Source organism: Macrotis lagotis, chromosome 1, assembly GCF_037893015.1.
Source record: "Macrotis lagotis isolate mMagLag1 chromosome 1, bilby.v1.9.chrom.fasta, whole genome shotgun sequence".
NCBI classification, from domain to species: Eukaryota; Metazoa; Chordata; class Mammalia; order Peramelemorphia; family Peramelidae; genus Macrotis; species Macrotis lagotis.
In genome coordinates, this window is record NC_133658.1 from 355,298,899 (window position 1) to 355,322,867 (window position 23,969).

At 41.4% G+C, this 23,969-nt stretch overlaps 2 protein-coding genes across 8 annotated transcripts in view; both read left to right on the forward strand.

Annotated features, from left to right (window-relative positions):
• NDRG3 (NDRG family member 3) overlaps positions 1 to 13,161 on the forward strand; it is a 66,655-nt gene extending 53,494 nt beyond the window's left edge. For all 6 annotated transcript variants that reach the window (XM_074212013.1, XM_074212011.1, XM_074212014.1 and 3 more), the window contains 8 exons: positions 2,893 to 2,949; positions 4,439 to 4,542; positions 6,093 to 6,158; positions 6,437 to 6,488; positions 7,617 to 7,664; positions 9,215 to 9,250; positions 9,336 to 9,387; positions 11,702 to 13,161. In XM_074212013.1, coding sequence (XP_074068114.1) covers positions 2,893 to 2,949; positions 4,439 to 4,542; positions 6,093 to 6,158; positions 6,437 to 6,488; positions 7,617 to 7,664; positions 9,215 to 9,250; positions 9,336 to 9,387; positions 11,702 to 11,880 — 594 coding nt within the window. In that variant the 3' untranslated portion in view covers positions 11,881 to 13,161. The remainder of the gene's footprint in view (positions 1 to 2,892; positions 2,950 to 4,438; positions 4,543 to 6,092; positions 6,159 to 6,436; positions 6,489 to 7,616; positions 7,665 to 9,214; positions 9,251 to 9,335; positions 9,388 to 11,701) is intronic.
• Positions 13,162 to 13,245: 84 nt separating this feature from the next.
• SLA2 (Src like adaptor 2) overlaps positions 13,246 to 23,969 on the forward strand; it is a 49,861-nt gene continuing 39,137 nt past the window's right edge. For both annotated transcript variants that reach the window (XM_074212017.1, XM_074212018.1), the window contains exon 1: positions 13,246 to 16,787. The gene's annotated coding sequence lies outside the window, so the exon portion shown is untranslated. The remainder of the gene's footprint in view (positions 16,788 to 23,969) is intronic.

Consider the following 23,969-nt stretch of genomic DNA (forward strand, 5'->3'; position numbering starts at 1 on the left):
CATCAGAGTTGATCCCTTTTCTTGCAGGCCTTGATTTGTTTGTTATCATTACTCATTTTTCAGTTGTGTCCAACTGCTTATGACCCCATTTGGGGTTTTCTTCACAGAGATCCTGAAGTTCTTTGTCATTTTCTTCTCCAACTCATTTTACAAATGAGGAAACTGAGGCTAACAATTAAAATGACTTTGCCCAGGGTCACACAAATACTGTGATACCAGATTTGAACTCATTGGAGGTGAGTTTTCCTAACTCCAGGCCTGGCACTCCATGCACTATGGTGTCACCCCCATTCCACTGATTGTTGAGAAATATTTTCTTACATCAAACGTTAATCTGCCTCTCTACCACTTCTCCACACATAATTCCTAATTCTACCTCATGGAGCCAAGCAGAACAATATCTTTTATGTTACAGCCTCTCAGATACTTGCAGATATCAATCATATACCCTCCTAAGTTTCTTTCTCTTCTCCATTCTCAGAATATTCCCAATTCTTCACTGGTGTTCATATGGCATGGTCTTGATTGAGACTCTTTTTTTCCATGCTGATCTGATCCTGGTCTTCAGGATGCTCTCCAGTTTATCATTGTCCCTAAAATGTAGTGCCCAGAGCTGATCATACTTCACCTGTGTTCTGACCAGGGCAAACAGTGCATCAGGACCATTATCTCCAGTAATCAGAAGGCAGAGATTGGGCTAGACATCTGTGAATTTAGATAGCACTGGTTATATTGTTAGATCCAAAGAACAGTCTGTAATGCTTTGATGTCATCTCTGAAGGTGGTATCCAGAGGAATATCCCACAGCAGATTTCCTGGAAACTCCACTAGAGACTTGGATTTGAACTTGGGTCTTCCTTGATACTAGGCTCAACTTTCTATTTACTTTCTATTTACCTTGCTGCCTCCTCTACAAGATTTCAATGAGGAATCCTGTTAAATGCTTTGCTAAAAGATAGGCAACAAGAAATGAGTCAAATTAAAGTATTAAATATAAAGTTATTTTTAAAAAATAAAAAATACAGGCAAGATAGAACTCTAGCATTTTCTTCTTCTCCTAGTGAGATAGCCTCTTTAGAAAAGGAAATTAGGGCAGCCTAGCATGACCTGTAAAGAGTGTAAAGTTCTCTGTGGTCACCACTTCCTTTTCAACATGTTTCCTAACCATTCATTTAATAATTGACTAGAATTTTGTCAGGAATCTAAGACAATTGCACTAGTCTGTAGTTGCTGAACAAAAACAACTTATTATCTGATAAACAAAATAAATAAGATAGTATCTAATTGCTTTTTATTCAAGTTACCAAGTTCAGATGAACTATATCCAAAGCCTTGAAAAAATTGGCAGGTATGAATGCAAAGGCATTGCCTTTAAGAGATCTTTCAAAGATTTTAGAGAACAGAAAAAAATAGCTATAGGATTAGAAAAAGGATCAGAGGTGATAGCTCACTCTTTCTCTTACTATACCCTTCCCAAGTTGGAATTGAGTAGTTTTGTCTCTGTTATTATTGTCCCATCCACTGATTCTCTTTTTCCCCAATGTGTTTTTTTTTTAAATCACCCTTTTTTATTGAACAGCATTAAGTTCATTGTAAGCTTTAGAACTTTTGACAGTGATCCTGTAGGCCAGTATCATTCATACAGGATTCTATTCATTTTCCTTACTTGCTGTAAGTGTCTTACAAACCTGTGTGGTCACTTTTGTTTCTTCCTCAGTTTCATTAGACAATTTTCCCTTTAATCATTTTTCTTTGAATCCTCAAAATTTTGTTCTGGAGAGTTTTTCATCCCTCCTAAATGGACTTTCCCTTTAGATTGTTAACCTATGGGATCTTATTTTCAGTTGCATCTGACTTTCTGTTACCCCATTTGGGGTTTTCTTGGCAGAGGTACTGAAGTTGGTTTGCCATTTCCTTCTCCAGCTCATTTTATAGACAAGGATCTGAGGCAGACAGGGTTAAGTGACCTATCCCGGGTCACAATGAGTCAGTCACACAGCAAGTATGTGTCTGAGACCAGATTTGACCTCAGATCCTGTGCTCTATCCACTGAGGGTCTGTCTTGTCCTTTCTCTATGTAGATAAAAGCTTCTCTCTGAAATCTAGGACAAGGGATCAGTAAGCTATTTCTCCTCCCAAAGGCCAAATCCTTTCCTTGGAGTGCTAAGAATGGTTTTTACTTTTTAAATACAATAAACTTTATTTTAAAATGTAAAAATCATTTCAAACAGTTCCTTTGTTTGAAAGCAAACAGCTCAGAAAGCAGGCAGGGAGTAGTTTGCCACCCTAAAGAACTGGTGTCAGACTATACCTGACATTCCTTTCCTTCCACATCACAAATTCTAACTTATGGTCTATGCCTCAAATTATTTTCAAATGGCAAGGAAATTTCACTGGTAAATGGGGATCTACAAATCTGTCCTGCAACTCATTCTCTTTATCTAGAGTAATTTATAACCCAAAAGTCTGAGGCTCTAAAATAACCAGTAATGCTAGTAATGCTGCATTTTCTTTGTGCTCTTCTTGTTGTTTTATTCATGTTTATGCCTTTTCTCTCTAAATGACTCAACCCATCCCACTAGTGTCTTATATCTTTATGTCCCTCCTCATCATCACCCCCCCCCAACTCAAATTGACTGCTCACACATAGGCTCTTAATAAATGTTGGATTGAAAGTGTTAGTTGTGATTGGTTGTGTCACCAGAGGTTCTAATATTGCAGCTCTTTGAAACATGACTTGTTTGCTGCCAGTGACCCCAAGGGCCACAGAGAATTAACCCATTGGAAGATTCCTGGAGATACTGTGCACCTCTGTTCCCTAATGATGAGGAGAAATTCATTTTTTAAAAAAAGTTTATATGAGTGTATAGCATTTGATTTCTTTCTTTTTAGTTCTCAGGCTGGACAACTAACATCGTAGACATTATTTTGGCTCACCACTTTGGGCAGGTAAGCATAAGGATTAGCATACCACTTCTAGGCTAGAAGTTCTATAACCAGTGGCAAAAAACTAAGTCCTGGAGTTTGACTCTTGAGTGTATCACCCCATGAACAAAGCTCTCTTGTTTGACTGTAGCAGATTCATAGGCACTAAGCCTGTCAGCCCCCAGAGCCCATTTTCCATGGAACCTGTATGAGGCAATGGGAGGTAGCAGGGCCTCCATAACTGGTCACAACATGTCACGCCATACAATAGCTAAAGGAAATACAATGATCAAAAAGTCCCGTTGGGCCTTACAGATACCCAGGTGGCCTTTAGACAGAAGGAAAAGGATGATGCCATTTGCCAAGTTCAAGTTCTTTGCCAGGTTTCTTTTATAGCTATAATAAGATCTAGAAAGATTTTATGGAAAGTACACATTTATAGGTTGGGATTTGAATAAAAGGTATATGTAATTTGTGGGGAAAAGTGAGTCACAGGAAAGTAGTGGAAATGGGCAGACAAGTCAAGAGTTGGGCACTCTGTAATGGCTAAAGAAGGAAGAACCAGTGGGGCAGGAAAAACAGCAGAGAGAGGAATAGACTCAGCTGTGACCACTTGAATTAGGTTCACTAATTTTTAAGTGGGTAGCTTCTTTTCTTCAAATTACTTCGATCTGACTTAAAAAACCAACACTCCCATAAAATGCTTTCAAATGATTGAAATAAAATGATTGCCATGCATGTATGGTAAGCAAAGATAAGAGTTTGGTGGTGATAGAGCAAAAACCTTTAGGGTATTAAAAGAAAATCAAAAATCTTAAGATTGGGACATACCCCTGATCTGATGTAATAGCATAGTCTCTCTTGACCATTGGGTGATGATGATTTATAAATTGCTTTAAATTTTGCAAAACATTGCCCTCAAACACCTTGTAAGAGGGGTAATACAAATAGTAACCTCATTTTTAAAAAGGAGGAAACTTGGCTCTGAGGAGTACACTCATGATTTTCCCATGAACACAAAGGTGATATCATTGCTTTTCTGATTAAACCCAATATGACATTTTTTCTACATAATTTTAGAATAGGCTCCTTTCCTGCAGGTTTGAGTGAGAAAGGTCCTGAATTATTTCTCCCCTAAAAGAACTAGACCCAGGGCAGGCTAGGTGGTGCAGTAGGTAGAGCACCAGCCCTGGAGTCAGGAGTACCTGGGTCCAAATCCAGCCTCAGACACTTATAGTTACCTAGCTGTGTGGCCTTGGGCAAGCCACTTAACCCCATTTGCCTTGCAAAAACCTAAAAAAAAAAAAAAGAACTAGACCCAAAGATGAATTCAGTGGTTCATCTACTCAAAGAAGTCTGTCAAAGAGTGCTCTGTTCATCTCTCACCCCTGAGAAAGAAAGGGATGTGGAAAGCTTAAGTAAATCATTGAGGATGAAAACTATTTGTGCTCGTGTGAATTGTACGTTTTTCTAGCTTGGAGTCTACCTTTCCCTTCATCATCTTCTCTTTTAGGAAGAATTGCAAGCCAATCTAGACCTGATCCAAACATATCGACTCCACATTGCTCAAGATATTAACCAAGAAAATCTGCAGCTTTTTCTGGGTTCATATAATGGGTATGAAACTTATCTTTTGATAGATTCTGTCTAAAATGACAGGAAACACAAAGAAAGGAGTAGGGAAAAAAGTAAATATTTCTGCTTCTATTGTCTTTGATTGATTTGCTCTTGTGTAGATTTCACCTGCTTTAGTAAACTGTGGCATAACCACAAATCCAGTTAGCCCTTATGTATTGTAGGGTTTAGGGGCATGTCACCCCAGCACATAAAATTTTTTATGCCTCCCTTTACCAGAGAAGAATTCTGAATTTTTTCTTTTTCTGCCTCTAAAAAGGAGAGGGGGACCAAATGCTATAATCATATGAAAAAAAATGCTCAAATTCAAATTTTTAAATGCAAATTTAAACAATTCTGAGGTTCCACCTCACACTATAAGATCCTTACTGAGGCTCTGCAGGGCAGTTTAATAGCCATAAATAAAGCAAAGTTCCTGATAATAAGATAATAAAGAAAGGGGGAGAGAAATAAACTAGATCTAAGGGACTAGAAGAAAGTGATATACAAAGACAATGGAATATTACAACTCCATAAGAAATGACTGAAGAGATAATTTCAGAGAATCCTGGGTAGTCTGAACAGATACAGATTAAGTGAGCAGAATCAGGCAACTGATTTATAGACAATACATTGTATTTATCATAAGGAAAAACAACTTTGGAGAGAGCAGTTCCTGATATATATATATATATATATATACATACACATATGTATATATTGACAAAACCAAGGCTTATTATTCTGAATAAGAGAACACTAAGGAAGACTTGATTGACTGCAAGTATTTGAAGAGTTTTTATATGGAATGATAATTAAATTCGATCTGTTTGGCCCAAGAGGGTCAAATGGATGAAATAATTATCTTAGAACTAGCTTATCCCTGTGCTCTGGGAAATATAAATTACAAAAGCATGGATAGCTCCTCCTGTCTAGGAATACACCATCTGATCAAGAAGGTGGTTCTTGGGGCAGCTAGGTGGCAGCTAGTATAGAGCCCAGGGCCCAAACTGATCTGAAAAATGACTGAAGTACAACACAAAGGGTAGGGAATGGTTACCAGACTAAGGTAGTTTGCTTTGGAAGGTTGCTAAAATAGAAAGAAAAGCCTTAGGGGAATAGATTGACACCCCTTTTTTATGCAGATATGGGAGTATTGATTTTGATTATGGTTCTAGAACTGGAAAGGGGGGTTGAGGAGTGAAGCATGTCTTTGGAGTGGAGCTAAACTGATATAATTGGTGCCCAAGAAGTAGAAGTATTCACCAGTCTGGACAGTGAGGCCTCAGGAGGATGGAAGGCAATTTAGGCTCCAATGTAAGGCAAACTTCCTAATTAGAGCAATTTTGAAATAGAATGGATTATTTGGGGAGGCAGTAGATTCACTCCAGCTGGAGATATTCAAGTAGCGGCTATATAGAACTTTTGGATAATTTTGTAGAGGGGCATTCTGTTCTGGTCCCAGTTAAACTAATTGGTCTCAGACTCTCTGAAATTTCCACTGTTACAATTCTGCCTAATAAGCATTGCTTTTTTTTTTTAAATTTACTCAGTCGTAGAGATCTGGAGATTGAGAGGCCCATACTGGGCATCAATGACAACAGAACAAAAACTCTGAAGTAAGTGCCCCCACATTCTCCATATCATTGCTCACTTACAGACAAGTGTTCACTGACTGTCTCCCTTCTCTCCACCACTCTTTCTTCCTCTCTCTATTTCTTTCTCCCCTCTCTCCCCCTCTTCTGCCCTTTGATCTTCTTTCCCTCTGTCTTCCCCCTCGTTTTTCTTCCCACCTTTCTCCCTTTCCTCTCCACCCTCTCTCTCCCACTTTCTTTGAGTTATCTTCAAGTGTCTTCTCTTGTTTCTAAGTGTTGCTCCTTGTCTGGTCTCTACTTAGGTGTCCTACATTACTGGTGGTAGGAGACAGCTCACCTGCAGTGGAAGCTGTGGTATGTGTAGAGTGCGATCTTTCATCCCCACCCCTCCCTCTAGAAGATAGCTAACCTGTGCCCTATCCCTTCTCACCCTGGAGGACAGGATGCCAGCCTGCAAGCAGAGGTCACCTCTTCAGCTTAGGGATGCACCACAGAGCTCAAGTCAGCATTCTAGCAGCTCCACCTAGCCAAAGTAACTGCCATCAAGCTGCTTGATTTCCACCTCCATCTTCACACACACACACACACACACACACACACACACACACACACACAGAGCGTATTCGATTTAATTTAATTATTGCACAAATGCTTGGCTATGATTTCCCTGTGATCTTGCCTTTTTTCCTACTTAAAAATCACGTCATGGATATAGAGGGCAGGGTTTTCAAAACAGATGAGAAGCAAGTCAACAGGTGAGACAGGACAATGAGAACTTAGTACAGAGCATTTTCCCATCTCACCATAAGGCATTGGAGTGGAGTGGAGGGAGTGTTTACACATGTATGCATGTTCAGGCATACTTGGGTTCTTGCTATTCATTAGAGGATCAAACAACCTCATTAGTCCCAGTATCACACATTATAATTAACCATTGTTCATAAGGATGAGCTTCGGTTTTAAGAGGTTCGGTTAAGTTCGGTACATTCTGTTGAAGAAAGCAGGCAAGCCTTAAAACTTTAAACTAAAACTCCCTTTTTAAGAATTACCTGTAGGGGCAGCTAGGTGGCGTAGTGGATAAAGCACTGGCCTTGTAGTCAGGAGTACCTGGGTTCAAATCCGGTCTCAGACACTTAATAATTACCTAGCCGTGTGGCCTTGGGCAAGCCACTTAACCCCATTTGCCTTGCAAAAACCTTAAAAAAAAAAAAAAGAATTACCTGATCACATAGAATAAATGCGGTATAATATACTATGCTTTTTGACTTCAACATATTTTCCTTAAGGGAGTAAAAGAATCAGTGCATACAGTTGTTATTCAGACCAGTATGACACTTATTTCGAGTTTCTGTCTTCTTCATCACCAGTCTCTGAGAGGGGTCAGATTTTGCAAATTCTAGTATGGGTTCTTTATTCTTTTAGTATCATCTTCAAATTGATCTTCTGTTTATTCATTTATCTGCTAATCTTTCCTTCTTTTAGGTTGAATGCAATGCTCGCCTGGACCCTATGAACACAACTCTACTAAAGGTAACAGTAGCAGTTTCTCTGCTTGCCCCCTCCAAGTACCCTTAAAAAACCCAAGACACTTTGGCAATTTGCCAACCTTTTGTGTCTTCTAGAAAATCCCTTCTGGGTTAATGTCAGATTTAAGGTAAATCACGACCTAGTATAAGTTGCCACCTTTATTACCCTCTTTGGAAACTCCACCCTCCCTTCCCTTTCTTTAAAAACAAGTGTAATCACAGAAGTCTTTTAAAGTTGTATGTAGACATACATGAAATGATTGACCACAAAGACAGCAAATAGTCCAGAGATTCTCAAGGAAGTCATCCTGCAAGTACTGTTCCAGAATGCAATCACATGATTCTAGAATGGGCATTTCTGTAGCATTTTAGACTTTCCAAAAGACTTGCCTCTACAGTGACCCTTTGAGGCAGAAATATTTTCACTCCCATTTTCAAATGACAAAACAGAAGTCCAGAGGGGTAAGGTGACTTGTTCATGATGAGCAGTCATTGGATTAACTCCCCACCCTACCCCTCCCAAAAAAAAAACCACTTTCCTTTGTTTTTTTTTGGGGGGGGGGTTGTTTTGAGGTTTGGTTTTTTGGGGGTTTTTTTAGGATTTTGCAAGGGAAATGGGGTTAAGTGGCTTGCCCATGGCCACACAGGTAGGTAATTATTAAGTGTCTGAGGCTGAATTTGAACTCAAGTACTCCTGACTCCAGGGCCAGTGCTCTATCCACTGCACCACCTAGCTGCCTCACACTTTCCATTTTATTACACTGCCTCTCAGGACACTGAGAATGGGACAGGAATAATAATAAATATTCAGCATAAAAGCCCCTACTGGATCTCCAGCAATATACTAAGTGGGGCATAGGTGCTGTTATTATTCCTATTTTAAAGGTAAATAAACTAAGGCAAGCCCAGAATCACCCAGAAAATAAGTATCTGAGGTCAGATTTGAATTCTGGTCTTTCTGACACTAGGCCTGGCACTCTCCCATTGTGCCAGCAGCACAATGTGTTTTTTTTTCCTATTATCTGTCATGGCACCTTCCACATATCAGGCCCTTACTCCTGTTGGATGAATGACTTAAGTGACTTGTCTTAAGCCACTTTGATTTTTAAAAGTAAGTTTCTTCATCAGACATTAAGTTATTCTTGCAGCCTCTGAAAGCCTGCAAAGTGGCTCTGAAGGCTTTGGGACTGACTCGGAGCTCTTCTCAGAGACTGGTTCTGGAACTGTGGCTAGGCAGGGAAAATGCATCTTTTGTTTCAGCCCGATAGAACCCTAAAGGTGAATTCCCATTCCTTGTTGGTTATGGGGATAATGCAGGCATTGACTGTTTTAAGAACAAGAAATAGGGGCGGCTAGGTGACATAGTGGATAGAGCACCAGCCTTGGAGGCAGGAGTACCTGGGTTCAAATCTGGTCTCAGACACTTAATAATTACATAGCTGTGTGGCCTTGGGCAAGCCACTTGACCCCATTTGCCTTGCAAAAACCTAAAAAAAAAAAAAAGAAGAACAAAAAATAGAAGCAGAGTTAACTTACATATTTCTCTTTGTCTAGATGGCAGATTGTGGAGGGTTACCTCAAGTGGTTCAGGTAAGAATACAAAAGAGGATTTGATTTTGCTTCCCACCACCCAGGGAGCTGCCAGAACTAATGTCTTCTCCCTTTGTTTCCCCAGCCTGGGAAGCTGACCGAAGCCTTCAAATACTTTGTGCAAGGAATGGGCTATAGTAAGTAATATATAACTTTCCATCTAGAGAAGTAAGAATTGTATCACCATGCTTAGCTTGGTCCAGGGTGAGGTCCAGCCACAACCCCCACACATGGGGCATTTTCTGCCTGTGCCAAGGCGATTAGAAGCCAGAGTCCTAAATTCATCACAGCAAACATTGATTGATGTACAAGGTATAGTGCTGGACCGGGAGGGTGCAATCACAAAAATGAAAGAGCCCTGGTCTTGAGGGAGCTTCCATTCTTCTGGGGAGTATAATGTGTACACAGATAACAAAATATGAGGTGATTTGAGGAGAGAGAGATCACAAAGGCTGGAGGGATCAGGGAAAGGCTTCATGGAGGAGGTGACACCAATATATGTAAACCCTGGCAATGTACAAGCTCCATTATAGAGAGAGGCCCTGGCCTAGCTCAGTAGGCTCCCAGGTGTCATTATTTCAGGAAAAGAATACAGTTTGAACTCGACACATCTTTTCAGAGCTATAACTTGATTCTTGGTAAGGCATTTTAGCATTCCTTTGGTCCAGCCTTTTTATTTTTCACATGAGGAAACTGAGTCCCAAGGAGGTTAAGTGTCAGTTGTTCCAGGTCACATAATGGTCAAGTTGTGACTGAGAGCCAAATCTGTCTCCTGTTGGTTGCTCCAGTACACTTTCCAACTAACCACTCTGGTCCCATTATTTGTTACATCTATTTTCCACATTATAGAAACTTTTCTATGTTAGCCTAACTTGGATCCTGCTTCAAGCAAGGGCCTTCTCAGCGAATGTGCTCTCTCTGCCTCTGGGAAGCACCCCCATGTGGTGATGTGATCTTAGAAGATAGGAGTGGGCATTTTCAGCACAGACTGACCAAACCTGGTTCTTCTTCAGAGTTTTGACCAAGAAGGCCCCAAAGCATTTGAAACCAGCAGCTCCCAGAGCCCTGGTCTAATGCTTGGCCACAGCAGAAAGCTTGACTAAACCCCATCTGGTCTGGAGTCATTTTGTAGCCAAACCTAGATCCATTCCCATGGGGGTTTGCAATAAGATCTAGGTTTTCTTTGCCCCACTTCTTAGGGGACATTAAACCATCAAGTCTCCTTTTCAACACCTTCTCCATTTTATATTTGATATAAATCTGTAACTTTTATAGGCAAAAGAAAAATAATAATCTTTCCATTTGGATAAGAGAAGAGAAGAGAGATCTGAGAGGCCATTTGAAAATAACAATAGGGGCAGCTAGGTGGCGCAGTGGATAGAGCACTGGCCTTGGAGTCAGGAATACCTGGGTTCAAATCCGGTCTCAGACACTTAATAATTACCTAGCTTTGTGGCCTTGGGCAAGCCACTTAACCCCATTTGCCTTGCAAAAACCTAAAAAAAAAGAAAAAGAAAAAAAGAAAATAACAGTAACTAAGAACTAAACTGTCATTCTGCTTTTTAGTAAGCAGCCTAGAAGGCCCCTTGACTTTTGAAGGTAACTAACACGCCTTTTCCTATATCCCCTCCTGCTTCCAGTCCCGTATGTGCAGCTCAGCCACCTGAGCACCGAGTCAGGTACCTTCCTCCATGCCAGCCTTCGCCCTCTCCTGGCTGCCTTGGCTGCCCACAGCATGTGTCAGCAATGGGAGTCCGATAGAACGTGGCTTGTGCTGGTGGTATACTCGCAGCAGTCACTTGCGGGAGGGGAACGGGGCAGCCCCAGCAGTGCCAATCACCACCTTGTAGCTTTTAGAATACTGGAGATCCTCTTCCTCTGACCATCCCATGGCTCCCCCCCTCCTTGAAGCCATACTCACATGGATTTTCATGGGACCAAGACTCCTCTTCTGGAAATCTCCTGCCTGGAAAATGATAGGCCCCCAAAGTCTAAGGAAGACCCAGGAGTCACCTGAGGGCCAGGCCTGACTGTGGACCAGGGGCTGGAATCAGAGCTCTAACCTCTGTGGCCCTCTCCCTACTCTCCCAGTCCTCCCAACTGGATACCCTGCCCCTGTGGGGGTTGTCACACCCATCAAGACCCACGTTGTATCGGGCTTGTGTCATAGTTGTGAAACTATGACTTAAATCTTGTGTGTGTTTCTTTTTCTTTGATTTAGTTGTTGCATGTACCCACAGGTTTGAGTTCCCTAGAAGTAGTCCCCAAACCACCTTCCTACTGCTCATTATTTGAATGGTTTGGGTACATCTGAAAAACTAGACTATGATAAGAAGAATCCTGGGCTGTGTGGCTCTCCGAGGACTCTCTGGGGCCAGCTCACGGTGACACCAACCCCAGGAAGTAGGCTGTGGTGCTGCCACTCACCCTTCAACTATCTGTCTCTTGCAGTCCCAGCAGCCAGTATGACGCGGCTCCTCCGATCTCGCACCCACTCCACGTCCAGCATAGGCTCTGGAGAGAGTGTCTACAGCCGCTCTCTCACCAGCACACAGTCAGAGGGAACCCCAGGAGCCCTGGAGCCAGCCGACATCCTGGACAGGCCACAGACCATGGAGGTGTCCTGCTAAGCAGCCATGGCCTCCTGGGCCCAGGTCCAGGTCCTCCCCCTCCCGACCAGCCCCACAATAGAGCGTTTCACCCAACACACTGGCTTTTACTGTCCTCACTCATGCATGGGCTCTGTAACCTCGTCCTTAGCCCTTCTTTTGTACATTCCCAGCGACCCCCATGGTCACCATACATTCCAGTCTTAGCAGATACGTCCACAGCCTTCCCTGTGCTTTCTCTATTTATCAGATAAGATTCTCTGATCCCGGTTCTGTGTGTGTGTGTGTGTGTGTGTGTGTGTGTGTGCGCGCGCGCGCGCATATGCGCACACATGTCTGTGCATAGTTCTGTGAATTTAGAATTGCTTTCTTGTTAAGCTTCTGCAAAGGGAAAAAAAGGGACTTGTATTTTTCTTTCTGTTTCCAATGGTGTTTTCAGGGAAGAAAACACAGAACCAACTTTGTTTGGCCAGGCCAATGAGTTTTCTTGTGCTATGTAGCTCTCAGTACACTTCAGTTGGTTTGCAGCCTTCCTTGAATTCATAGTAGTGCTGAGAAATGCAAAAGGTCAAAATTAGTATTTGGACCTCTCCTCCTTCAGGATAAAGGATACACCCTCTTGCACATAGAGGAAAGGGAGGCCGGCCTGGTGCTTCTATTCAAGTGAATCCATATACACTATTTATTCTACAGCCAAATAAAAAGGGAGCAAGTGTTCTTCACCAAGAGCCCCTGGGCCATGGCAGTTGTGTGGCAGTGTGGAGTCATTTTTTAAAAACTGCACATATGATTTAATTCCCACACTCTCTCTGCTGAAATACTGAAAGCAGAATGCAGAGGCTTGGGGACTCACCTGGCCCAGGGACTGCTGCTCAGACAGCTCCTAAGAAGCCCTCCTGTGGATGCTGAGGGGCTTGTCTCCAGAATGCAGCCCAGCCCCTCCAAAAGGGAGTCTTGTAGGCATTACTACGGTACACTGATATCACTGTGTTCAGGCAGACCTTATGCAAACTCCTTTAAAAATGACATTAAACCCAATTGTCTGGAAGAGCCTTTGCCTTGTGAGCTCCCTTTTTGTGAAGGGAAGGCTCCACTCAATCTCCCACAGGGCCCGGCCTGTCCTCAGCAACAGACTCTGCCTGGTTGGCGGGGGACTGAGTGTGTGTGAGTGGAGGGTGGGAGAGGAGTGTGAGGACTCTCAAGGATGCATTGTATTAAACTGCAGAAATAGAAAAGAAACCGCTCTGCTAGAGTACAACTTTTTACAGATTATTAAATAAAGCTGTATATGTCTCATTGTTACTGATTGCATTGCCATTATTTCCCTCACTAAGACAATGTTTTGTCCTTCATTTTCGAAGAAGGCCACAACATCACCATGACAAGCACGTGAATTGGATGTGAGAGGAGGGCTTTGCTAAGTCACCAGCCTCACTTTCTCCTCCAGAGCATCTGGGTCCAGTGGCCAGATATGAATCAGGATGACCACAGATGGGCCCTGGATGCAAGGCAGTCAGGGTTAAGTGACTCCCCGAAGGTTACACAGTAAGTGGTAAGTGTCTGAGGATGGATTAGAACTCCCATCTTCCTGACTCCAAGACCCGTGCTCTATCCACTGCACCACCTAGCTGCTCTACCAAAACAATAAACTTTGGGAACCACAGTGAGTAGCTTGCTCTGTATGATGGTGATGACAGGAGGAGAAAGGAAAGATGAATTGACTCTCCAGAGAGCTTTATATGTTAGCATCATTTTTCCCTAAAACTCAACAACTCCTAAAACCTACAATAACAAATTCCCCACCCTACCAGGACCCCAGAGTCACAAATCTACCCCAGAGGATCCATAGGAACAAGTGTTCTGTATGAGAGTGGAGGACATGAAATGTGTGGAGAGCCCTTGCCAAGTCCCTAAGGCACCATATCGCCTTCAAATACTACATCACAGTGTGGCACAGACCATTCAAGCTGCAGGAAGCTGAGAGGTCACTGTGGGCCTGGGCTTAGCTCCGGAGTTAGCACAGGGCCAAAGGTGACATCCTTCCATTACATGCCTCAAGGCCTCCACTTTGCTGCAGACTCGCCTCCTTATCTTCAGATCTCACTCTGACCTGGCCTGTGGCCCAATCAGCCCCTTTCTCCTGCTTACCCTCAGGTGGATCCCCCAGGCCTAGCTTCTGGTCGTGAGTAGGCAGGAAGCTCAATATGTTCAGGGGAACAGGCGTGGGCGAGTTCTGAATATTGTGGTCAGTGAGATCGGACAGGGAGGAGAGCTTGTGGGGAGACGTGAGGAGAGTTAGCCAGTCAGGCTGCTTAGGTAGAAGTAAATTGGTAACTGTCACCAGAACAGGCCTTAGTATAGCAACCTCTGATGTTCCTCCCTGACCAAGGCCCTGAACCTATCTGGCAGAGACCCTCTCACTACATAGGGGTGTGAAGCTACAGAAGGGAACTCATAAGCCAAGGATCAAGAGTTAGGCTCTGGATGTTTTTACAAACAAACTCATTTGACGTTCACAATAAGCTTGTAAAGTAGGAGCTAGTATCCCCATTTTTTATGGTTGGGGAAACTGAGGCACATAGATTAAATTACTTGTTCACTGTAAGTACTAATGCTGAGTGTGTGAGCAGAGGGTGGGAGGGAAGTAAAGGATTCTTGAGGGTGTGCTGCATTAAACTACAGAAACAAAAACAGCTGCTCTGCTAGGGTACAACTTTTTACAGATTATGAAATAAAGCTGTATATGCTTGCCATTATTTCCCCTCACCAAGACAAGCATTTAGAAGCCACAGTGAGTAGCTTGCTTTGTGTGGTGGTGATGACAGTGGTATGAGGCCGGATTTGAACTAGCACTTAACTCCCAACACCATCTTGCTACCTTAGGGAAGGCTGAGCAGGTAGGAACACTTGCTGTATCTGTATTTGAAGATTAGAAAATTAAAAACTTTTTCTACTTGATGGTTGAGAATAAATCTCCATGGATATGATATGGGTATGATAAATAGCTTTTTAAATCTTAGTTTTATCTACAAAAGAGAGGTTGAAAGACACAACAGGCAAGAGGAATTGGTAGGAACCAGTGATGAATTCAATCCTCCACTGATGGAGTCAATCATTCTTAAACAGATATTTTAGGTTAAGAGAGATCTAGGGGCGGCTAGGTGGCGTAGTGGATAAAGCACCGGCCCTGGAGTGAGGAGTACCTGAGTTCAAATCCGGTCTCAGACACTTAATAATTACCTAGCTGTGTGGCCTTGGGCAAGCCACTTAACCCCATTGCCTTGCAAAAACCTTAAAAAAAAAAATCTAACCGGGCAGCTAGGTGGCATAGTGGATAAAGCACTGGCCCTGGAGTGAGGAGTACCTGAGTTCAAATCCAGTCTCAGACACTTAATAATTACCTAGCTGTGTGGCCTTGGGCAAGCCACTTAGCCCTGTTTGCCTTGCAAAAACTTAAAAAAAAAGAGAGAGAGAGAGAGATTTCTAACCAAGAAATTGCTGCAGAAAATTTGTCAGAGTTGACCTTCAGAGTCATTTTGCCCAGCTTCCTCGGTTGAGTGGATGAACTCCCTTTTGCCAGTCTGATGAATGGTCATCCAGCCTCCACTTGGCTATATTGCATTAGGGCTAGTCCATTTTTGTTGGCTCACTGATAGAAAGTTGTTCCTGATAACTAGAATCTGCCTTTCTTCAGTTTCTACCCATTGGTCCTAGTTTTCTCTGGAGCAAAGCTAAACAAATCTACTCTGTCACATTTTTATGGAACATATATCCCCGAGAAGCATCAAGTCCTTGAAGCATTTTAATGCTCATACTATATTATTGTTGTGATTTTAATCTTGTCTGACTTTGTGGCTCCATTTGAGGTTTTCTTAGCAAAGATAGTAGAGTAGTTTGAAATTTTTTCTCCAACTCTTTACAGTTGAGGAAACTGAGGCAAAGTGAATTTGCACAGGGTCACACAGCTAGTAATTATCTGAGGTTGAATTTGAACTCAGCTCTTCCTGACTCCAGGCCCAATCTGGAGTCTTTGCACTACCTAGCTGCCCCAAAGATAATGATAAATGGCACTAATATGGTGCTTTAAGATTTATATATAGTTTTGTATCCTCTTATCTCATTTGCTCCTTATAGCAACTCTTTGCTGGAGTTCAAATGACTTGCCCAGGATCCCACAACTAGTCATAGGTTTGAGGCAGGATTTGAGCCAGGTTTTCCTGACTCTCAAGTACATCCCTCTGCATGATACTACCTAGTATCCAGTATATTGTGTGTAGACAGGAACAAAAAAAAATTATTTTTATTAAGACCTAAATGGATTTTTTTTCTTTTTACCAAAATTAAAAGTTAGTGTCCTAATTCTTCCAGGTGTGCTTTTGTCCATTAGGCAATATTGCTTTCTAGCTTAGCTCTGTACTCCCTAAATGAGACCAGTCCACATAGTGAGATATGTTATTTTGGAACTCTTGACAAGGGTGATGCTTTCTCCTCTAGAACAGGAACTTGTTGGTGCTTCTTAGGCTGTGTGCTGTCGTCAGAGGAAACCAGTGGTTCTGAGAACCACCAAGTCTGCAATGTCAACTAAAGACTCAAAGGAGCCCTCCATCTCCTGCTCCACATCTTGAAAAGAGAGCTTTAGGGGCTTACACAGGTTCTGGGGCTCCCAGCACAGAACGACCAAGCCTTAAAAGGTTTTCCCGGACTCAGATCCATAAGAAACCATCTGGACAGACACAGGTCGAGATACGGGCTGCCACAAGCTAACCCAATGTGGGGCCACCCCTAGATGTGCCCTGGTGGATTAGCAAAATCTGACAACCCAATGTAGGGACCCTGGAGGTCCTCCCAGCCTTGAAGGAGGAACAGGTTCGTCGCCACCCTATAGCACATTGTTAATCTTCTCGACACTCTCTGACAATGAATTCCTGGTAAGTGCATTTGCTTTGGATTATCAAATCAAAATTAATTGGGATAGAAAAGTATTGATTCCCTAGCATGGTCGTATTTAATTTAGGTGAGTATTTAGTTTTCTCTGGATGGCTTAGGATGTGGTAATATAGGAAAACCAGAGCAGTAGAAGTCATACTGCCCAGGCTTCAACAGATGGACTAGCCCCAGAGCTACTGCCTTCAGGGTCACCAGAGATGTGATGGAAGATCCTGAATACAAAAATATGACCTTGAGAAACATTTTCTCAAGGATATGGTCTGGTTTAGTAAGTCCTTTGAGGCTCATTGACACAACAAACATTTGTTGGGTGTCTGTTATGTATAGCATGCTGTTTGCATACTGGAGGACTTACAAAGTTTTAGTAAGTCTTGGTTCCTGCCCTTGTGGAACTAGTCTAATGGAAGCTAAATTAAACAACAATAATATTCAAAATTATACAAGTTTAAGATTTGCAGAATAACATACAATAAGATCTATGACCTATGAAGATGATGATGTTTGTCCTTTGTTCTCAAAGAAGACCATGATATCAAGGAAGTGTTGCCATGACATGTGTGTGAATTGGGTTTGATTAAGGGGGTCCATGCTGAATCACCAACCTCCTCCTCCTCTGGATTCATCTGGGTTCATTGGCCAGATATGGATTGGGACGACTGAGCATGGCCCTGGATGCAAGACAGTTAGGGTTAAATGACTTACCCAAAGTCATAGAGCTAGAACAGTAGGTAGATAGTGCACCAGTCCTGGAGTCAGGAGGACCTGAGTTCAAATTTGACCTCAAAACTCCAAAAAAAAAACAAATTTGGCCTCAGACATGTGACACTTCTATGGGGAAGTCCTCAATAGAGGATCAGAGAATGTTTCCTGAGAAAGATGGTGTTTAAATTAGACTTCAAAGGATGGGTTGAAATTTAGTTGAAGAGTTAGATCTATAAGGATGCATGACACAGAATGAGCAAAGGCTTAGATGACCTGGTTTGGAATTAGTTGTCCATTTTAGCTGGAACAAAGAATTACATGACTAGAAAGCAAGGATAAAGCTAGATTTGGGGGAGGGAGACTGAATGCCAGTCTCAAAAATGTGGAACTTGCTGATAAAATTAATTGTAAGACTATAGAAGATAGGGAGGCATTGAAGATTTTTGAGCTGCGTGAGGAGATCTATGCATAAGAAAGATTATTCTAGTGATATTAGCAGACATGGGATAAAGAGAGAAAAGAGGAGAAAGATTAGTCTAGGGTCTGTTGAATCATTCCAGGGCATAAGTGGGATTGAAAGGTATGAACTGAAAAGATAGAGTAAACAGAATTTGGTAACTAAGTTTGATACAGGTGGTAGGTTTCAAAAACTAAAACCAACCAATCACTGTCCTATTTGTAACAACACATACACAAGTTAAAATAAGAGCATAAATAGTCGTGGTTTGGTTAGGAAAGGAGGTAGTCCTTGAACTGAGCCTTAAAGAGATATTGGATTTCTGGAGCCACATGAGGAGGATGAGTGGTCTAGAGCTGGGAAGCAACTTGTGCAGAGCCCTAAAGACAGAAGATGCAGGGTTAGGTACAGTGAGCTAAGTAAAAATCCAGTAGAGTCAAGTTCCAGTGTGGCAAGAACATAGAATGGTGGAAAGCTGGGAAGTAACATAAAATCATCCTAGAAAGCTAGGTTGCCAACAGATTGTGAAGAGCTTTTGATGTGGAGTAGCATTTGTATTTTACCCTAGAGGCAATGGGGAGCCATTGAGGAGAATCTTCTGGAGCAAAGGAATGACCTGGTCAGACTGTACTTAAAGAATGGCATTTTGGATTGAGAAGGGAAGATAATGAGTCTGGTTTTAAACCTATTGAGCTTGCGACGCCTGTGTGATACTCACACGCAGATATCCACCCAGAGTTAGTGATGTGGCCCTGAGTTCTGGAGAGAGATGAGAATTGAAGAGATTTGGGAAGCATCTACTTAGAAAAAGAAGAGAAAGTCAATGACCCAGGAAGATTCCTTTGGGAGACACATCTTGGAAATGAATGATAATCTGGCAAAAATGACTGGGAAGATTTTAAGAGACTAGAAGAAGTAGGAGAAAGCAATGTCAGGAAAATTCAGAAAGGGTGTCTAAAGAGTGGGGAGGGGTATTCAGTAGCCTCAAATACTTGAGAGACAGTAAAGCAGAATGGTTACAATACTGAATTTGTAGTCAGGAAGGCATGGGATCTAATTCTGCCTTCAGACACCATGGTCAGGTCCCTGCCTTATCCATCCTCAGCTTCCTCATCTGTAAAAAGGGCACAATGATAGTACCCACTTCTTAGGAATCTTATGAGGAGCAATGCATTAACAGATATAAAGCTCTTGTTACTACTAAATGGCTCAAAGAGGTTTAGAAGGATGAGGAGGCCTGAAGAAACTACCCTTGTGATTTGGGAGAAGTCATTATCCTTAGAGGCCTCTGTTCCTCATCCATAAAAACTATGAAACCATGAGTAAATCACAACCTCTTTAAGCCTTGGTTTCTTTATCTGTAAAATGAGAGAAGTAGACTAAATGACTTCTAGGGAACTTTCCAGCTATAAATTATATGATCATATGAAAAGGCCACAGAATTTTATAATGAAGAGATTATTTGAGTTTTAGTTGTAAGGAGTTGAAATATGGATGGGGGAGGTAAGAAAACTGAGGCAATAATTAGTTTCTTGTTTTTTTTTTTCCTAAGAGTTTGAAAATAAAAGGGAGGGAGGATACTAGACAACAGTTTGAGGGGATAACAGGTTTAAGTGAAAGTTTCTTAAGGATGGGATTCTAATCTGGTCTCAAAAATTTACAAGCTGGGGTGGCTAGGTGGTGTAGTGGATAAAGCACCGGCCTTGGAGTCAGGAGTACCTGGGTTCAAATCCGGTCTCAGACACTTAATAATTACCTAGCTGTGTGGCCTTGGGCAAGCCACTTAATCCCGTTAGCCTTGCAAAAAAAAAAAATTACAAGCTATATGATCCTGAGCAAATCACTTGACCCTGTTCTCCTCTTTACTCATCTGTAAAATGAACTAGAGGAGAAAATGGCAAAACACTCCAATATCTTTGCCAAGAAAGTCCCAAATAGTGTCACTAAATGACACTCAACAATATGTCTATAAGCAGCAGGGAAAAAAAGGCATAGAAAAAATGATAGGATTGAAAAGGAATAATCGGACAAGTCCCTATCAAAGAGTGAAAGGGGATGGAATCAAGTAACAGCTGTGGGAATAAATAGAATAATCAGGGATGAAACACGAGGAAGAAATCAAAGATAAGCCCAGAGTTTGAGTCATGGGAGACCACGAAAATGGTGGTGCCTTAGCGAAATAAGAGAAGGAAGAAGAGTTTCAAGAGAAGTTGAATTCCATTTTGGATTCCTTGAGTTTGACATTGAGAAGCCCAGCTTGTTTCTCTGGAAAACATCCTAAGGGGAGAAGCAGGTGTGTGCTGTCAGAAGGCCCGCATTCAAATTCCTTCCACATTGTGGCCTTTAGGAGCATAGTATGCCTCAATCTGAAAAAGCCATGTAAAATTTTAGACTCTCCCTTCCTATCACAGAAATCTGTTTTTTTTTTCCTTTTTCCTTTATAGAGTATTTCCAGTACCTTATTGTAAAATTTGATTTAAATAATTTGGTCACAGACTCTGTGTTGTCTACTGGCCCTGCAAAACTCTGAAAAATTTCCCGTTTAATTTCTTATGCTGACCTATGATGTGTTGAAACCATGAAGGGGAAAGTCAATATGGAAGGGATAACTGTAGTCACTTTTTCTCTCTAAAATGAGAGTTGAACAAATGCCCTTCTAGGTTCCTTCTGAGATATCCAGAAAAAGAGAGGAGCACATACAATATTCCTAATCCTCCTAAGGGTCTTCACTTTGAAGAGGGGATTTGATGCTGTCCTTGTCTCTGGCAGGACTTAGAGGTAACTCAGCCTGGCAGTTCATATCTTGTGCATCCTCCAGAAAGAATGAATTACTTTAAGTCAGGTGGCCCAGTGGATGGAGCACTGGCCCTTGAGTCAAGAGGACCTGAGTTCAAATCCCACCTCAGACACTTAATAATTACCTAGCTCTGTGACCTTGGGCAAGATACTTAACTTCATTCCCTTGCAAACACCCCCCCCCAAAAAAGAATGAATTACTTCTCCTTTCTAAGATAGTGGAAACTAAATGGTACAGTGAAGAGAGCACTGGGACTGGAATCATGAGTTTGAATCTGGCCTCAGACATTACCTGTGTGACCCTAAACAAGTCACCTCACCCCATTTGCCTCAGTTTCCTCATTTGTAAAATGAGCTGGAGAAGGAAATGGCAAACCATTATAGTATTTTTGCCAGGAAATCCCCAAATGGAGTCATGAAGAATCGGACATGACTAAAACAACTGAAAAACAACAACCTAAGATAGCAAGGTTGTTTTATCCTCTATGAGCCTGAATGCAAGTGTTTTTTTAATTTACTTTACTGTTTTAATGTTAGTTTATTTTTTAAATTACATGCAAAAATAGTTTCAACATTCATTTTTTTTGTAAGATTTTGAGTTCCACATTTTTCTTCCTCCCTTCTTTCCTTCTCCCCTCCCTATAACAGCGAATAATCTGATATAGCTTATATAGGTACTATCATGTTCATATTAGTCATGCTGTGAAAGAAAAATCATCACTAAAGAGGAAAAGACATGAGAAAAAGAAAAAACCATAAAACCAGTTTTAAAAAAGGAAACATAGTATGCTTTGCTCTGTATTCAGATTCCTTAGTTCTTCCTCTGGATGTAGATGGCATTTTCCATCACAAGTCTTTTAGAATTGTCTTTAATCAATAAACTGCTGAGAGCTCCTAAGTCCTTCATAGTTGATCACACAATTGCTATTAATGTGTACAATTCATGTAAGTCTTTATAGCTTTTCTGAAAACCACCTGCTCATGATTTCTTATAGAATAGTACTCCTATCACATTCATATACCATAACTTGTTCAGCCATTCCCTAATGGATCAGCATCTCCTCAATTTCCAATTCTTTGCCACCACAAACAGGGCTGCTATGAATATTTTTGTACAAGTGATGTTTTTACACTTTTTCATCATCTCTTCAGGGTATAGACCCAGTAGTGGTATGGCTGGATCAAAGGGTATGCACATTTTTGTTGCCCTTTGGGTGAAGTTCCAAATTGCTCTCCAGAAAGGTTGGATGAGTCCACAGCTCCACCAACAATGCATTTGTGGCAGCTGGGTAGTACAGTGGATAGAGCACCGGCCCTGGAGTCAGGAGGACCTGAGTTCAAATCTGGCCTCAGACACTTAATAATTGCCTAGCTGTGTGGCCTTGGGCAAGCCACTTAACCCCACTGCCTTGCAAAAAAGAAACACTGCATTTCCCAAATTCCCTTCCAACACTGATCATTTTCCTTTTTTTGTGGTTTTTAGCCCATCTGATAGGTAAGAACTCAGCTGTTCTTGAAACCATCTATATATCACACAATAAAACATAAAACCCTGTAAACAAGGTATCACTGTAGAGAGTGGAAAGCAAACTGCAATTAAATGAGTTCTAAGGACAGTCCATTTATCCATACTGTTAAAGGCAAAGGGTTGAGGTTGAAATTGAGGACAGGGTGGAGGATGGGGATGAAGAAGAAGGAGGAGAGAGAGAGAGAGAGAGAGAGAGAGAGAGAGAGAGAGAGAGAGAGAGAGAGAGAGAGAAACAAGCATCTATTAAACACCTACTATATATCCCAGGCTGGGTACTAATATCTTTTTAACTATGTCCCTTTTAACTATTTAATTCCATGTGGAAGGAACTGGTCTCTAAGGTCCTTTCCAATCCTAAAGTTCTGTAAGTTTTGAATCTTACTGATTTCTTAGTCCAGTCATTCAGTTTTTCTGTACCCCAATTTTCTGGAAAGGTCATGTAGACAGTAGTGAAGATTGGGCTGAAACATCAAGTATCTGGGTCTTTAATCCTGTCCAGGTACAAGTTCTGGTGGATTGTACTTCAAGGTTGCCTCTTCTCCTTTTGGTCAACCTTTCTTTCTTAAAAATAAATTGTTATTGATGTCTTCTGGCTTTTCATATCACCGTCATTTCCCCCAGTACTTCCCCTTCCACACATTCCCTCCACACACACCCGCTACCATCCTATATAACAAATAATTTATTTTTAAAAAAGACTAAGAGAGGGAGAAATCAGCATAACTGATAGATCCACCAGTTTAAGTGCTACAAATTGCCTCCCAAATATTCTTGATTTGATAGAAAATGGTCGCCAGTTCATAGGGAGGCCAGGGGCCTTAAAAAACATTTGGGCTAATGGTTCTTAACTTTTTTCTTTTTGGAGGCATGGACCCTTTTGACTGTCCAGTGAAATCTCTGGCGTCCTCAGAAGAACTCTTTTTAAAATCATAACTGATATAGAGGGTATTGTATAGTCATTGATTTTTTATTAATACCCAGTATATATAATAGAAAGGAATGTAGTAATTCTAAAGAAAGAATATGGCAAAAAATTATCTGTGTGTGTAGTCTTACTTTTTAATGTTGCTGACCAGAATAATAATAATCCTTCTTGAACCTCCCAGAAATTAGAAGTTAAATAAAGCTACTTGTTACCTTTTTTAAAAATCTAACTGAAAGGAATGTTAAATTTCAATTAGGTATTTGTGAAAATAAAGATGTCATTTTTTTTCCTCTTCTAAGTTCAAGATCTCCCCCTGAAATCTACTTTGGTGAAGAACTCTTATCTAGGCTAAGTCTTTATATTTTACAGAAGAGGAAACTGAGGCCCAAAGAGTTAAATTACTTGTCTAAGATCACCCAATGGTATTGGTAGAACTGAGTCAAGAACTCAAATCTCTTGGAGCTCAGCTCAAGGCTCTCTATATGACAATGTTTCTCTTTATGACAATATCTCTCTAGCCTGGTCTCCTTTCCTGTAGACTTCAGGCTTCACCCTAGATACTCAAAACTGCAGTCACCTTCTTATCTCCATGGAGATTTCCCCATGCTTCACAACTTTCTCTCTAACATAACTTATTTAACCATTATTAACCAGTCTTTCTCAGCTAACCTGACAAGATTGCCCTGTCCTTTCACTTAACAGATGACTAAAATCTAAGATGAGATTTAAAGGAGTTGAATGTGAAGTCTTACATT